Source organism: Lissotriton helveticus, chromosome 9, assembly GCF_964261635.1.
Source record: "Lissotriton helveticus chromosome 9, aLisHel1.1, whole genome shotgun sequence".
NCBI classification, from domain to species: domain Eukaryota; kingdom Metazoa; phylum Chordata; class Amphibia; order Caudata; family Salamandridae; genus Lissotriton; species Lissotriton helveticus.
The window spans coordinates 792,258,288-792,271,532 of record NC_136070.1 but is presented as its reverse complement, the minus strand read 5'-3'; the positions used below and the strand labels follow the sequence as shown (position 1 = coordinate 792,271,532).

Here is a 13,245-nt window from a genome sequence, read left to right as displayed (position 1 = left end):
TGTAACCGTGGCGGAAAGGCCCTCATGATGGGCATGCAAGAAATAGAGCAGAGCCAGCTCGACACCCATGGACACAAGTACAGCCCACAGCTTAGATCTGTTAACACAATTGAAGGCTGAACTAAGGTCCATGAAGGCCAGGTGAATTGACCCACCTCTTGCTTTAGTATACTTAGTTGTCAACAACATGAGGTTAAGGGTCTGATCTACTGTCCCCTGGTCGTGTCTAAACCCATACCGAATCTCTGTAAGAATATTCCCCTGATTAGTCCACGATGCCAAGCTGTCAAACAAAACCCTTCCCAGGACCTTGACCTCACTGTTCTCCAAAGATATAGGACGATAACAGGCAGGATCAGTCCTGCACCTCTTCTTCAAAACCGGTACTATGGTGGAACTTTATCAGCTATTGGGTAACTTCCCTCTAGCTGCCGTGTTAAAGTGCTGCATAAGCAAGGGGGCCCATAAGTCGGCCTCATATTTGAACAGGTCCCTCTGAATGCCATCTGGACCTGGGGCCTTGCCCTCGGGTAAGGCCCGGATAGCAGGGAACATCCTGGTAGCTGACATCTGCCAAGTGGCCACCTTGTTAACCCATACACTTTTACCAACCACTATTGCATGGGCATCTTATTCTGACCGTAGGCAACGGTTGGTTAGACAGTTTTAAGGACTTTGCTCCAGACATTTGCATTATTTACTCGCAAACCACCACTTATGAATGGTGCATATTTACAGTCACTGCAGCGCATGTGTATCCACAGCCACTCGTGCTACGAATGGAATATGGTACTTACCCTCTAACCATGTTTTCGTAGTGCTGTACATTCACATTCTGTTACACTCTTCCCCAGAAACTTGGGCTGATTGCATGTCTCTTCCTTTATTACCCTGTTCTCACTGCATAATATGCATAGTAAATGTAAATGTAAATGTACATTTACATTTACAATATGCATAGTGCACCAAGCTATGCTCCATTTGACACCCCATCGACACTCTCACCCTCTGTGGAAAAACAATCCAAGATGGAGTTGGTGCTCATGCGCATTGTGAACCAAGAGAACCAAGGGTGGAGTGATAGCACATCTCATGACAAAAAATGTATTAGAAGAAACAAACAGATGCTCACAATGTAAGTAACAATTTCCTTCACTAGGTATAAAGATTTCAGAATTTAGGCTGAATGTTCCATTGGACGCAAGGGCAGGTAGGCATTCCAAGCATTGTTCTTTCTTCATTCGCCATGTATGTTTTTAAACTGGTGTCCTTTTACGTCCCTTCTCTTTGCTTGAGATGTTTTAACGTTTTCGACCATGATCACGAGTGAGGCAGATAGGGTATTTACTGCACTTCGTAAATACCGACACCTCGAGGGAATGCTTTGTATTCTGAGTTTTCACTTGCAAAATGGCGGAAAGCAACAGCGGGAACAAGCGGATTACAATTTGAAGAGCAGTGGCAGTGCTCCAGGGACTACGCTAAGGTCGAGAACCACGCTCCCCTATTCTATTGAGGCGTCATATAGGCGTCAGCAACTTACCTCTCGCGTTTCCCGCTTCGCGGGAAACGCTCGCATTTGGGGTCTTTGAACGGCCGAGAGGGAGGCAGAACTACATCGCCCATCATCCAGCTGGGATGAGACACTCCTCCCCGCCACGCCCTCTACAGGTGGTTAAAGACTGCACCATTACCGCGGAAAGCAACAGCGGGAACAAGCGGATTACAGTTTGAAGAGCAGTGGCAGTGCTCCAGGGACTACGCTAAGGTGGAGAACCACGCTCCCCCATTCTATTGAGGCGTCAGCAACTTACCTCTCGCGTTTCCCGCTTCGCAGGAAACGCTCGTATTTGGGGTCTTTGAACGGCCGAGAGGGAGGTAGAAGTACATCGCCCATCATCCAGCTGGGCTGAGACACTCCTCCCCGCCACGCCCTCTACAGGTGGTTAAAGACTGCACCATTAATGCGCACCGCGGAAATCAACAGCGGGAACAAGCGCCATTATGACACCACGGCTAAGATGGCATACAGAGTATCCATTAAGTCATATCACAGTGACATTATGTTAGAGAAGAAAGCTTATTTTTCAGGAAGAATCGAGGCTGCCACAAACACCAGTAAAGAAATTTTTTCAATTGTGAAGGAATTCACTTCTCCTAAGATGAGCACGGCTCCATGCTCTCGCTCTGAATCGTGGGTCATCTTATTGGCTGATTTTTTCACCAATTAAATTAAGTGCATCCAGGACTCCTTTCTGCTGTCCGGGGTAGTGGCAGACTCTGGTGCTAGCATCCTTCCCTCTTCTCCTCTGATGGGTGGGGACCCCACTCTTTCGGAATTTCCTCGATTATGCTGTCCAACATCATTGGATCTTCTTACCAAATTAAAATCTGGCTCCCCCCTGGATCCTTGTTCGGCCAAGTTTCTTGCTAGAATGGCTGAAGTGATTAATCCTTTAATCAATCCCGTGCTTAATCTTTCTCTTAGCACTGGAGTGCTTCCTTCAGCCTGGAAGCAAGCCCTTATTATACCGCTTCTGAAAAAGCCTAATTTGGATCCGGTGGTCCATGCCAATTATAGACCTATTTCCCTCCTGCCAGCCTTTGCCAAGGTTGTTGAGAAACATGTTCACTCCTCCCTCTCCAACTTCCTTGAGGTGAATAACATTCTGCACTGCACTCAGTCGGGTTTCCGTGCTAACATGAGCACGGAGACAGCGTTGCTGGAAGTAACGGAGGCAATCAAGGAGGTTTTGGATGCGGGGGGTAAGGCGATGTTGGTGATGCTTGACCTGTCGGCGGCCTTCGACACCGTCCCCCACGATGGTCTCCTCACAAGACTCAGTGAGATCGGTCTGCGGGGGACGGTGTTCAGCTGGTTTAAGTCCTTTCTAGCGGGCCAGCGTCAAACGATCTGGGCCCCTCCGTTCTCTGCCGTGGTGCAGCCATTAGAGGTGGGAGTCCCTCAGGGCTCAATTTTGAGCCCGACTCTTTTTAACATCTTTATAGCCCCCCTGGCGGCACTGGTGGAGTCGTTTGGAGCCCAGATCGTGTCATACGCCGATGACACCCAGCTCCTGTCCACTTGTGATAAGGGGTCTGATTTCGATGGGGAGAGCATCAGAGGCTGCCTGGGGGCGGTGTTTAAGTGGTTCCAGCAAAACAGCCTGAAGTGCAACTTGGATAAATCGGAGGTGCTATTTTTGGGCTGCCTGTCAGATCCTAGGTGGCATTATTGGTGGCCTGTGGACATGTCCCCTCCGTTGGCTGCTTCTTCCATGGCCAAGAACCTTGGAGTAAAGATCGATAATGGTTTGTCGTTGAAGCCCCAGATTCTTGGCCTAGTAGGGAAATGTTTTGGCCTCCTTAAGATGCTCCGAAAATTCCTTCCTCTGCTTTCGCAGGTACATAGGAAAGTTACGGTGCAGGCATTAATTGGGTCTCGCCTTGACTATGCCAACGTCCTGTACCTCGGATTGCCAGAGTATCTTCCCCAACGCATGCAAGTAGTCCAAAACTCAGCTGTGCGAGCCGTCTTTGGCCTCCAGCGGAGAGCCAGAGCTTCTGATCTCTTGAAGACACTTCACTGGCTTCCTATCCGAAAACGAATTGTTTTTAAGGCGCTTACTCTTGCCTTTAAGGCTCTCCATGATATCGGTGCTAAATACATCCGAAGACGGTTGGCTTTTTACCAACCATCTAGATCTCTGAGGTCAGCGTCCCTGGCCTTGGCCTCGGTCCCCGTTATTAGGAGAGCGCGGATAGGAGGCCGGTCTTTTAGACGCCTGGCGCCCCTACTATGGAACACCTTGCCGGTGTCTCTGAGAAAGAACGTCAATCTGTTCGCTTTCAGGAAGGATTTAAAATCATGGCTGTTTGTCCAGTAGTGCTCATCTCCCATTTGCCTGTTTTCGTGTCCGTGTTAGCTCTGAAGCGCCGGGACACTCCTCAGAGTAGCTGAGCGCTATACAAAACCCCCCCTAACATAACATAACATAACATTACAATTTGAAGAGCAGTGGCAGTGCTCCAGGGACTACGCTAAGGTGGAGAACCACGCTCCCCCATTCTATTGAGGCGTCAGCAACTTACCTCTCGCGTTTCCCGCTTCTCGGGAAACTCTCGCATTTGGGGTCTTTGAACGGCCGAGAGGGAGGCAGAACTACATCACCCATCATCCAGCTGGGCTGAGACACTCCTCCCCGCCACGCCCTCTTCAAGTGGTTAAAGACTTCACTATTACCGCGCACCGCGGAAAGCAACAGCGGGAACAAGCGGATTACAATTTGAAGAGCAGTGGCAGTGCTCCAGGGACTACGCTAAGGTGGAGAACCACGCTCCCCCATTCTATTTAGGCGTCAGCAACTTACCTCTCGCGTTTGGGGTCTTTGAACGGCCGAGAGGGAGGCAGAACTACATCGCCCATCATCCAGCTGGGCTGAAACACTCCTCCCCGCCACGCCCTCTACAGGTGGTTAAAGACTGCACCATTACGGCGCACCGCGGAACGCGCGCGGGACGAGACAGGCGAAGCTTGGGCAAAGGGCGGGCCGTCTGTGGCCGTCAGAGGCCAGAGGAGGCCAGGCTGGGCCGCCCCCCTTTATTGCTTGACAAAAAAGGTACTTTTTTACTCTGCACTTAGTTGAACATATCCTGTTCGGGGGCCAAAACAGACATTGGACAATGTGGGTGGGTGACGGATTAAGTGGATTGTAAACCAGCTTGTGAATACAGGAAGGGGAGATAACTTGTGTAACCCTATAACAGAGGGAGGAGGAGGCTTTTTCTGACCCTTAAGGGGTGCCAAAAGCTAGCAAGAGATAGTAAGAACCCCCAGTTCGTTTTTCTGCACTATGGCTAGTAAAGTGAAAACACGCTCCACCAAAGTCAAAACACATACCCCCCTTACACCTAGCATAACAATGCTTGATTCCAATCTTGTCACAGCCCATAAAGCACAACCTACGGCTATCGATCTAATCCTGAGAAAAGTCATTGGGGCTGTCTCTGGGGAGATTAAGCGCACAGAGAGACGCCTATCAATGACACCATCAATTGACTCACCCATACCCATACAGGTCTTAGAAAAAGATGTATCGCCTGCTCCCCAAATTGATACCCTAGAAACCTCGGCTGATGGTATCCCTTGCGCCCAGACGGTAGTGAATGTAAAGGAGACTACAGCCACGGTTGACAACAAAACCCCACCCAATAGAACTAGAAGAGTGGGCACCAAGAAGGGTTATCCTAGGAAAATGAAACCAAGCACCGCTATGCTTAGGTCAAAAGACACTGAGGACGAGGTCGTGGAAGTAGAACCAATACGTCAGCTAGGTCCACCAGGATGGATGGATCAAGTAATTGCAGACCTCCAAAAACGCCTGGAACTTTATATCACAAGTCAGATAAAACCACTTGTCAGTAGACTAGACAAAATCACAAATGAACTGAGCAAGCAGAATAAGACAAAGGGCCCCTTAAATAATAATTCAACTGCTAACCCCACCTCGTTAAATACTATCCCAGTCCGGCAAACCCCTGATAACAATAACTGTGTCAGTAATGAGCAATGCACGATTGTACAAGCTCATGCATCCCCAAATCTTCTAGCCCAGGTGGAGGTGGATAACAAGCAGAAAGTTGGCAATAAGGACGCAGATAAGGCTCAAAATCAGATAAACATGCAGCACACACAAAAAGGGAATCCCTCAGCTTACAGACAGGCAGATATGCATCAGACCTGCCAAGAATCAGACGATAGAATTAACTATTCCCTACCAAACATAAATCTACCCCCAGAAGCGTGCCCCTATGTAGTTGTTTTTGTGGGGGTCCCTGAACTTAACGCTGGGCAGAGAGAGTCACACATGCAGCTAAAAAATAAGTTAATAAATTGGCTAAACATACATAGGCCCCTGCACGGGGAGGAACGCGGGGAGATCCTCCACGTCAGAAGGGTAAACTGGATAGGGAACAGGAGGAAAGACATGGTGGGGAACTGCATCATTGCGAATTTTAGGAACACCCGCCTAGTAGAATACATACTGAAAAATGGAAACAGGAACCAGACTAGTACCATATGTTCCTTGCCATTAGGATATTTTTATCCTAAAAAACGTTCATTTACGATCCAAGCGACACTTTTGGCAAAACAGGAAGGGCACCAGATATAGCATGGACAAGGAAGCATGCCCAGGCAGACTCGTTCTCACAAGGTCAGGGTTTGCTACCGTGGACGAATAGATTTAGTCCCCTACTGTCCCTTGATGAAAATGATTGACTAAACAAAACAGGGAATCCCCATGATCAGATGATCAAAAAGCTAGGTGATGAATTCATTACTCAGGGCGACTTTGGACCTGTCAACAGCGGGGGCTGAGGTAGCACAAGCCAGGCAAGTAAGAGGGGATTTAGGGATCATGCTATTGAGTAGGGACGGCCCCACCCCAGACTACCAGGGAGAACAGGTCGAAAAGCAAACTGGGGGAGGACTGAACATAATGTCCTGGAATATGGCTGGTCTTGCTGGGAAATTTGGAAACAAAGACTGGTGGAACCACTTAAGGGGGTTCCAAATAATAGCATTCCAGGAGACCTGGGTGGTCGAAAGCTCCCCTTACCAAATAGAGGGTTACAAATGTTTCTTCATCCCAGCACAAGAAAGCAGACCTGGAAGGGCAAAAGGAGGTTTAGCATTATACGTTGATCTAAACCTAGAAGGAGTGTGGACGCTACCCTCCTGGACATCGCATTCTCTTTAGGCTGTAACATTTTCAGGGCAGGGGTTGAAGTTACAGCTATTTAACATCTACAATTCGGGGCCAGTAAATGGAAATAATGCTATACTCCAGGAATTAGACTACAGACTCACCCAGGAGTCAGAACGCAGGAAGGAGGGGGCAGAACCAATAGTATTAGTGATGGGCGACTTAAACTGTCATCTATGCCCAAAACTGCTCCCAGTAACGGCAGATTGGTCTTCCTGCTCGGCTGAAAGCGGGCCACATTTCGAACATAATGCTGAGGGATTAACACTTACCAGACTATTAGATACACATGCTTTAACGCACACTATAGATTTAGTCGTCCCGGGAAAAGAGGGCTCCCTTATCCCAACCTTTAAAGGCAGAGAATGCTCTTCTATCATAGATTTTATGGTGGTATCCAGCTTTGCAAAAAACTGGATCACCGAGGTTCGAACTGATTGGAGCGTCTTTAGTGACCACAACCCCTTAGTCCTGGAATTAATGTATTGTGGCCGCTCCAAGAGGAACAAACAACCAGGTACCGAATTAAGGCCAATTGACCAGAGGAGACGACTAAGGTGGTCGAAAATTGATGCCCAAGCATTTTACAAATCATTAATAGAAAAAGGGAAAAAACAGCTTGAAGAATGCCTGGAACCCACGATAGAGGGCTGTGCCTTGGTCAAGGTGTTTGGGTTACTAACCAGCTTGGTTGACGAATTGCTGAATGTAAAAGCCCACAGGAGAAATATAATTAAACCAAGATGGTTTGACACCAATTGCTTGCGTGCATTAAGAGATTTGAAATCGAGCCTCAAAGCCAATCCCAGGGACAAATTAAAAGTGGCCCTCTCTAGAAAGATATATAAAACTGTTGTAAAACAGAGAAAGGCCGCTCTGCAAGCTGAAGTTTGGGCCGACTTGAGGGAGGCGGGGCACAATAGGGATTTCACGGCATTTTGGAGAATCATCAACAGGCCATGTTTTCAGGACAGTAGTACCTCGGTGATTGACACCAACATACTCCCTGAACAATGGGTTACACATTTCAAAGGCCTTTATAATCACACCCATGTCACAGTTTCAGAAGGAGGTTGGGATGGTACACGGAGTCTGGAAATTGAATTTTCGCTCATAGAAATAACCAAAGCAATTCAAGGTCTTACTCGAAATAAAGCTCCAGGTCCTGATGGTACTCCCCCAGATCTTTACCTAAGCAATGTGGACCTATGGGCCCCAATTATGACGAGGGCTGTTAAATCCGGGCTGCCCCGCTCATGGTCCACTGCATTTTAATGTCCCTATTTTCAAGAAGGGAAATAGGGACAACCCTCAATGCTACAGGCCAATATCATTGATCGATGTCTCCGCTAAAATATTGGGCCGGGTAGTATTGGACCGTCTTATGGGTTGGACAGAAGAGCACCACACCATAGCAGATACTCAGTACGGCTTTAGACAAGGCAAATCAACTAGCGACCAGTGCCTCGATCTCTATTTGCTGGTTGCCAAATACACAAAAGCCAGTAGTGAAACTATTTACCTAGGATTTATGGATCTGGCCGCGGCCTTTGATAATGTAAATAGGAACAAGTTGTGGGCTATGATGAGGGACCTGGGAATTGACCCTGGATTGATCAATATCCTCCGGGAATTACATTGGAATACTACGGCCAGGGTTCGCTTCAGCACGGAGGGGCGGAGCACTGATCCCTTTCCATGCACTAGCGGAGTGAGGCAAGGGTGTATCCTTGCTCCCTTTTTGTTCTCACTTTATATTAACGACCTTGAGAAATCCCTGATTGCTCTGAATGTAGACTGCCCTGAAGCAGGAACACGTCAGATTCCGGTACTGTTATACGCGGATGACGCGGTCCTGCTTGCACGTACATCACGGAGTTTGCAATGCTTGATTGATGGATTTGTGAAATTCATGGATAATTTAGACTTGTCCGTGAATTTGAACAAGTCCTTTGTGATGGTGGCAGGCAAAAGACCTTCCAGGAAATTTGTATTCAAAATAGGGACCCATACTCTGGAAACTGTAACCACCTTTCCCTACCTCGTCCTATTTGACGGGGCGTTAAAATTTAAATCCCTGATCGAGGAACGTTGCTCAAAGTTGGTCTCCTCTAACGGGGCCATACTGAACTTTGCTCGAAGGTTGGGCCGCTGGTCACCAGAACAAGTAATGAGCCTATATGGCTCTATAAGTACTGCAAAAGCCCTGTACGGAGCAGAGGTTTGGGGTTTGGGGGATGCAAAACACTTACAGCTGGAGGAAGATAAATTCCTCTGCGGAATCTTAAAGATCCCACAGAGTATCTCAGCAGCAATTGCGCACAGCGAACTAGGGATCTCATATATTTTAGACCAGGTAAAGCTGAGGCCCATTATGGCATGGCTGAGAATCTGGGCTAACCCGAGGCAGAATTAAGCAGATTAATTGTAGGAGATTGCTTACAAAGGGATAAGGGACTGCAAATCCCTTGGCTAAATTATGTTAAGGTTACGTTAGAGGATATAGGCCGGTATAACCTCTTCTCCAACCCGACTGCAATCTCTATCCCTTGTAAATCCCAAATTAAAAAAATTGTTGTTAGGAAAATTTGCAGCTCGCAGATTAAGCTCTGATTTACTAAAGCGATCAGTAACTGACCACTGTCTAGTAAGTAATGACGAGGGTATGGAAACTTATCTTTTCTTGATGTACAACCCGCAGGACAGGTTTTTAATGTGTCGTTTTAGGCTCAATTTGTAACCAAATATTTTGTCTTATCCATCTGGTTTTACTTTAACAATTGAGCAGAAGGGTGCCTGCGGCTGCGACAATAGGTCTCCGCAGGACACCCTTCATTCTGTACTTTTGTGTTCATTTTATCAGATCCCCCGGTGGAAATTTTTGGCAGGCATCCTAAAAGAGGCAAAGTTCCGTCATGCAAAAACTGCTTTACTTTTTCTACAAAGAGCAAACGACATGCGAATTTTATGCTCTATTATGAACTTTTTAAAAGTAGCAGTAAGACTGAGAAATACAAGAGGCTAAGTAATGACGCATGATGTACATAATATTGTGTTTTTATAATTGTATAAACTCTGTTTTTAGATCTAGTTCAGATATGTGATTTAATTAATGTTTTATTGTAAATATGTATTTTTATGATGGTTTTTAATCATCGAAATAAAGATCTACTGAACTGAACACTTGCCAAATGGGGCATAACATGTAGTGTAGCGCTTACCCAATTGAATTTCACTTGTCTGCAGACTGACCTTTCAAAAGTTGCCAGGGAAATCTTGCAGATGGGGTACAGTAATGACAGCCACCAGTGCTCTGAATTCTAATATGAGCGGTAATGAAAGCCCACTCATTAACAGGTCATTAGTCATTCATGTCAATGTTTCTGTGAAGGCTGCAGATACAGGTCGTATTATTCAAGGTCCTTTGCAGATTGCAATTACTCCAGGCACGGTGTAATAATATATAACTACTGTCAGTCCACGCTCTCATATTTTCTTCTCGTTCCTTTCTTGTATTCAGGGTGCTTGCCATCTATTGGACTTCCAGTTCATTCCGGAGGGTATGAAGACGCCTTCAGCTATGTTGAGGACATTATGAACCAGATGCCAGTGGAAAGTACTCTGGAGGATTTCCTCGATTTCCCAGGTTCGGATCACATGAACCTTTATCACTCTGAAGACAACGGACTGAGCTCTGACCTTGATTTGTCAATGAGGAACTTCCCTGGATCCTTTCAAAACTTCATTATGGACTTTGAGCCGTCCCAGTGTCTTCTTCCTGGGGTGGAATCGTCCTCCCAAAACACTGCATTAAACAGTGATGCAGATCATCTACAGACTGCAAGCCTCATAGCCAACAGCATGTTTCCAAGTCAGTACAAGATGGAGGACTGTGAGTTCCAGGCATGCCTGCAGCACCAAGAACAGAAGGAACTAACGTAGCTATGGCAACTCTGCTTGTGAAACTGTGGCTCCAAAGCTGCTCACCTATGACCTCACTGCCTCTATGGCTACTACCAAAACGCTAACCCGAGACCGAAGCTTTCCCTTTAGTACTATTAGTACAAAGTACCTGGGAACATAAGCCCCTTTGGCCAAGGTGATGGGAGGTTTGACTTTGCTGGGCAGTACATGGTATGGAAATTGGTTACTGGATTGTGTTTCATTCAGTGGCCCATTCAGATCCTTGTTTAGGATCACTGCAATCTACTAGGCTGTGTACATTTGCTGTTTCCATTATGTGTGTTCACTATGTGTATATGCTATTAATCATCTTGTGATCTTAAGATCTGTTTCCTTATGTTTCCGATCACAGTTTTAAATGAAAACATTTTTTAATAATTTCCAGCAACGTAGTTATAGGCACGCACAGATTTGAAAACTTTGTAAGAACAAAATGGAGATGAAACTGCTCTCTTCTGAAACCCACGATGTAGACATGTCCGTAACCTCCCCTATCGTGCTGAAATGTTGAATCTTAATAGGGACCATAAGTGCCTTTATTATAAGTAGAGGTGAGCCTTCCAGAGAATAATTTAAAAAAAAAGGTTGGGAGTAGGAAAGACGGTTTTGTGCGTGGATGTGTTGTGCCTGTACTGCGGGTAAATGAAGGACATGCATTTCCAGTGCATTAAGGCCACACCTTTAAAGTGCACTCAATAAAATATGTATGCTTTATTATTTATAGAAAGGGGCCTGGCTGCTGTTCAGCAAACCTAAGCAGTTTACTAAGCCATGGTAGCAAATGATCATCCTAGACAATCAGCAGACAAAAATGTGTACATGTAGGGATTGCAGTGTGAACCGTAGCTATATGGTTTCTGGCGTGGTGACTTACTACTTGCTTATCAGAAGCATCTGCTGGTCTGCAGTAGTTTTATCTCCGTTCTCTTATTTCCACATGTATTCTAACCCATCCGACTTGCTGAGGATGTAGAGCTCATTGTATTAGATTCTGCACTGACTCTGAATGCTCAAACATTTTATGTTTGCTGGAGTAGAAAATGTAATCATCCCCTGCCCCTCTCACATATATTCTCCCACCTCTGTTGTCTTTGTTGGTCATCCACTAGAATCAGGAACTATGCATTTTGTTCTGGGGGACTTTCTATTTTTTTGCATAGCACTTTAAAAAATGTTCATTTTAACCATTATGGTTATCCAGATGTGTGTTTTTCAATCCAAGCTAAGGGGACTCCGTTTTTTGCAGTCAAGAAAGTTATAACCAGATTCTAGAAGGTCCAAGTCTGAGGAAATGCGGAGGCATTTATCTTTGGGATTGCCCTCGAGGTATTTTCGCATACCTACACTACTCAGCATTACCACCTGTAAAGATTACTATGATTAAAATACTCCATAGCCTTTTGACCATTAAAGCACACATGAACAACTTCCACCAATAATTACACTAATCCCAAAACGATACTGAAGAATTGGTCCCTCGATGCTTTAGGTGCCTTGCCTGAGGTTATGATGCTGCCTGTAACATTGTTTATGCACTGGCTGATAGACTCAACAGTCCGTGTTTACTATCATTTGCATTTGAGGAAGATTGGTGCTCTTTCCCTTGTCTCTGGACACCACTTACAATTGGATTGTCTATGTTGCTTCCCACATTAGGGACTCTAATCAGGATGTTGTCAATGTGTATTCTTAACTGTTGGTTTCAAAGCATTTTTGTATATTAAATGATCGAGTCTAGCTTACCTTCTGTATTGCCCTGGATAAAACACTATGCATCCTCCTGGTGTGTCTCAAGATCATGTGCTGTGTAATGTTTGTGTCGGAATTACTGCTGTTTCCTTGCTTGAACCTATAAAGCACCATTGTCATCCCGCTGACTTGGCAAATCTTCTTTGATTGTATAAATGAGCATTCATTTCGAATTTGTCTATTGCATGGCTATATTGTCAAGCAATATTAAGATAAAAATGTGTTTGCTTTTCGATGATCCCAATCGTGCTTATCTTATGAAGCACTAGTTTTAGTATTCGGACAGTTGCAAATGTGGTGGCTGTTTCATAATTCTAGCATTGACTTGGTGAAGTGAACCCTATAAAGGGGTATGTTCCCATTTCCCCCCTTGCAGGTCACACTGGTCCTCAAAGTGCATTCGACCAGAGCGAGTTAGTGAGCCAAGTAAGCATGTGTAGACCGGTTAAGCTTGCATGTTCTTGTATCACAAGCAACTTTCTCTTTATAAGAATATGAGGGGTTTATTTCCGCTGCTGAACTTAATGTCCACTTATTAGGAGAAGGCCTTTCGCACCAAAAAATCTTCAATGTTTGCGCCTTCATTAATTAGCCATTACTATTTTCATCCAGGCATAGCTATTTTAGCCAACAATAGTAACTTCAGTCCCCTATGATACAAGCAAAGAAGGGGCGCCTTTAATTTTGCTTGTGACTTTTTATTAGTCTACGGTCGTGATAACAATGTATACTCTGAAATATTTGCGGCTTTTATTGCTGAATCTAC

General features: G+C 45.6%; 1 protein-coding gene across 8 annotated transcripts in view; it reads left to right on the top strand.

The window, feature by feature from the left end:
- RELB (RELB proto-oncogene, NF-kB subunit) overlaps nt 1–12,603 on the top strand; it is a 708,968-nt gene extending 696,365 nt beyond the window's left edge. For all 8 annotated transcript variants that reach the window (XM_078660918.1, XM_078660919.1, XM_078660925.1 and 5 more), the window contains one exon: nt 10,288–12,603. In XM_078660918.1, coding sequence (XP_078517044.1) covers nt 10,288–10,709 — 422 coding nt within the window. In that variant the 3' untranslated portion in view covers nt 10,710–12,603. The remainder of the gene's footprint in view (nt 1–10,287) is intronic.
- The last annotated feature ends 642 nt before the right edge of the window (nt 12,604–13,245 follow it).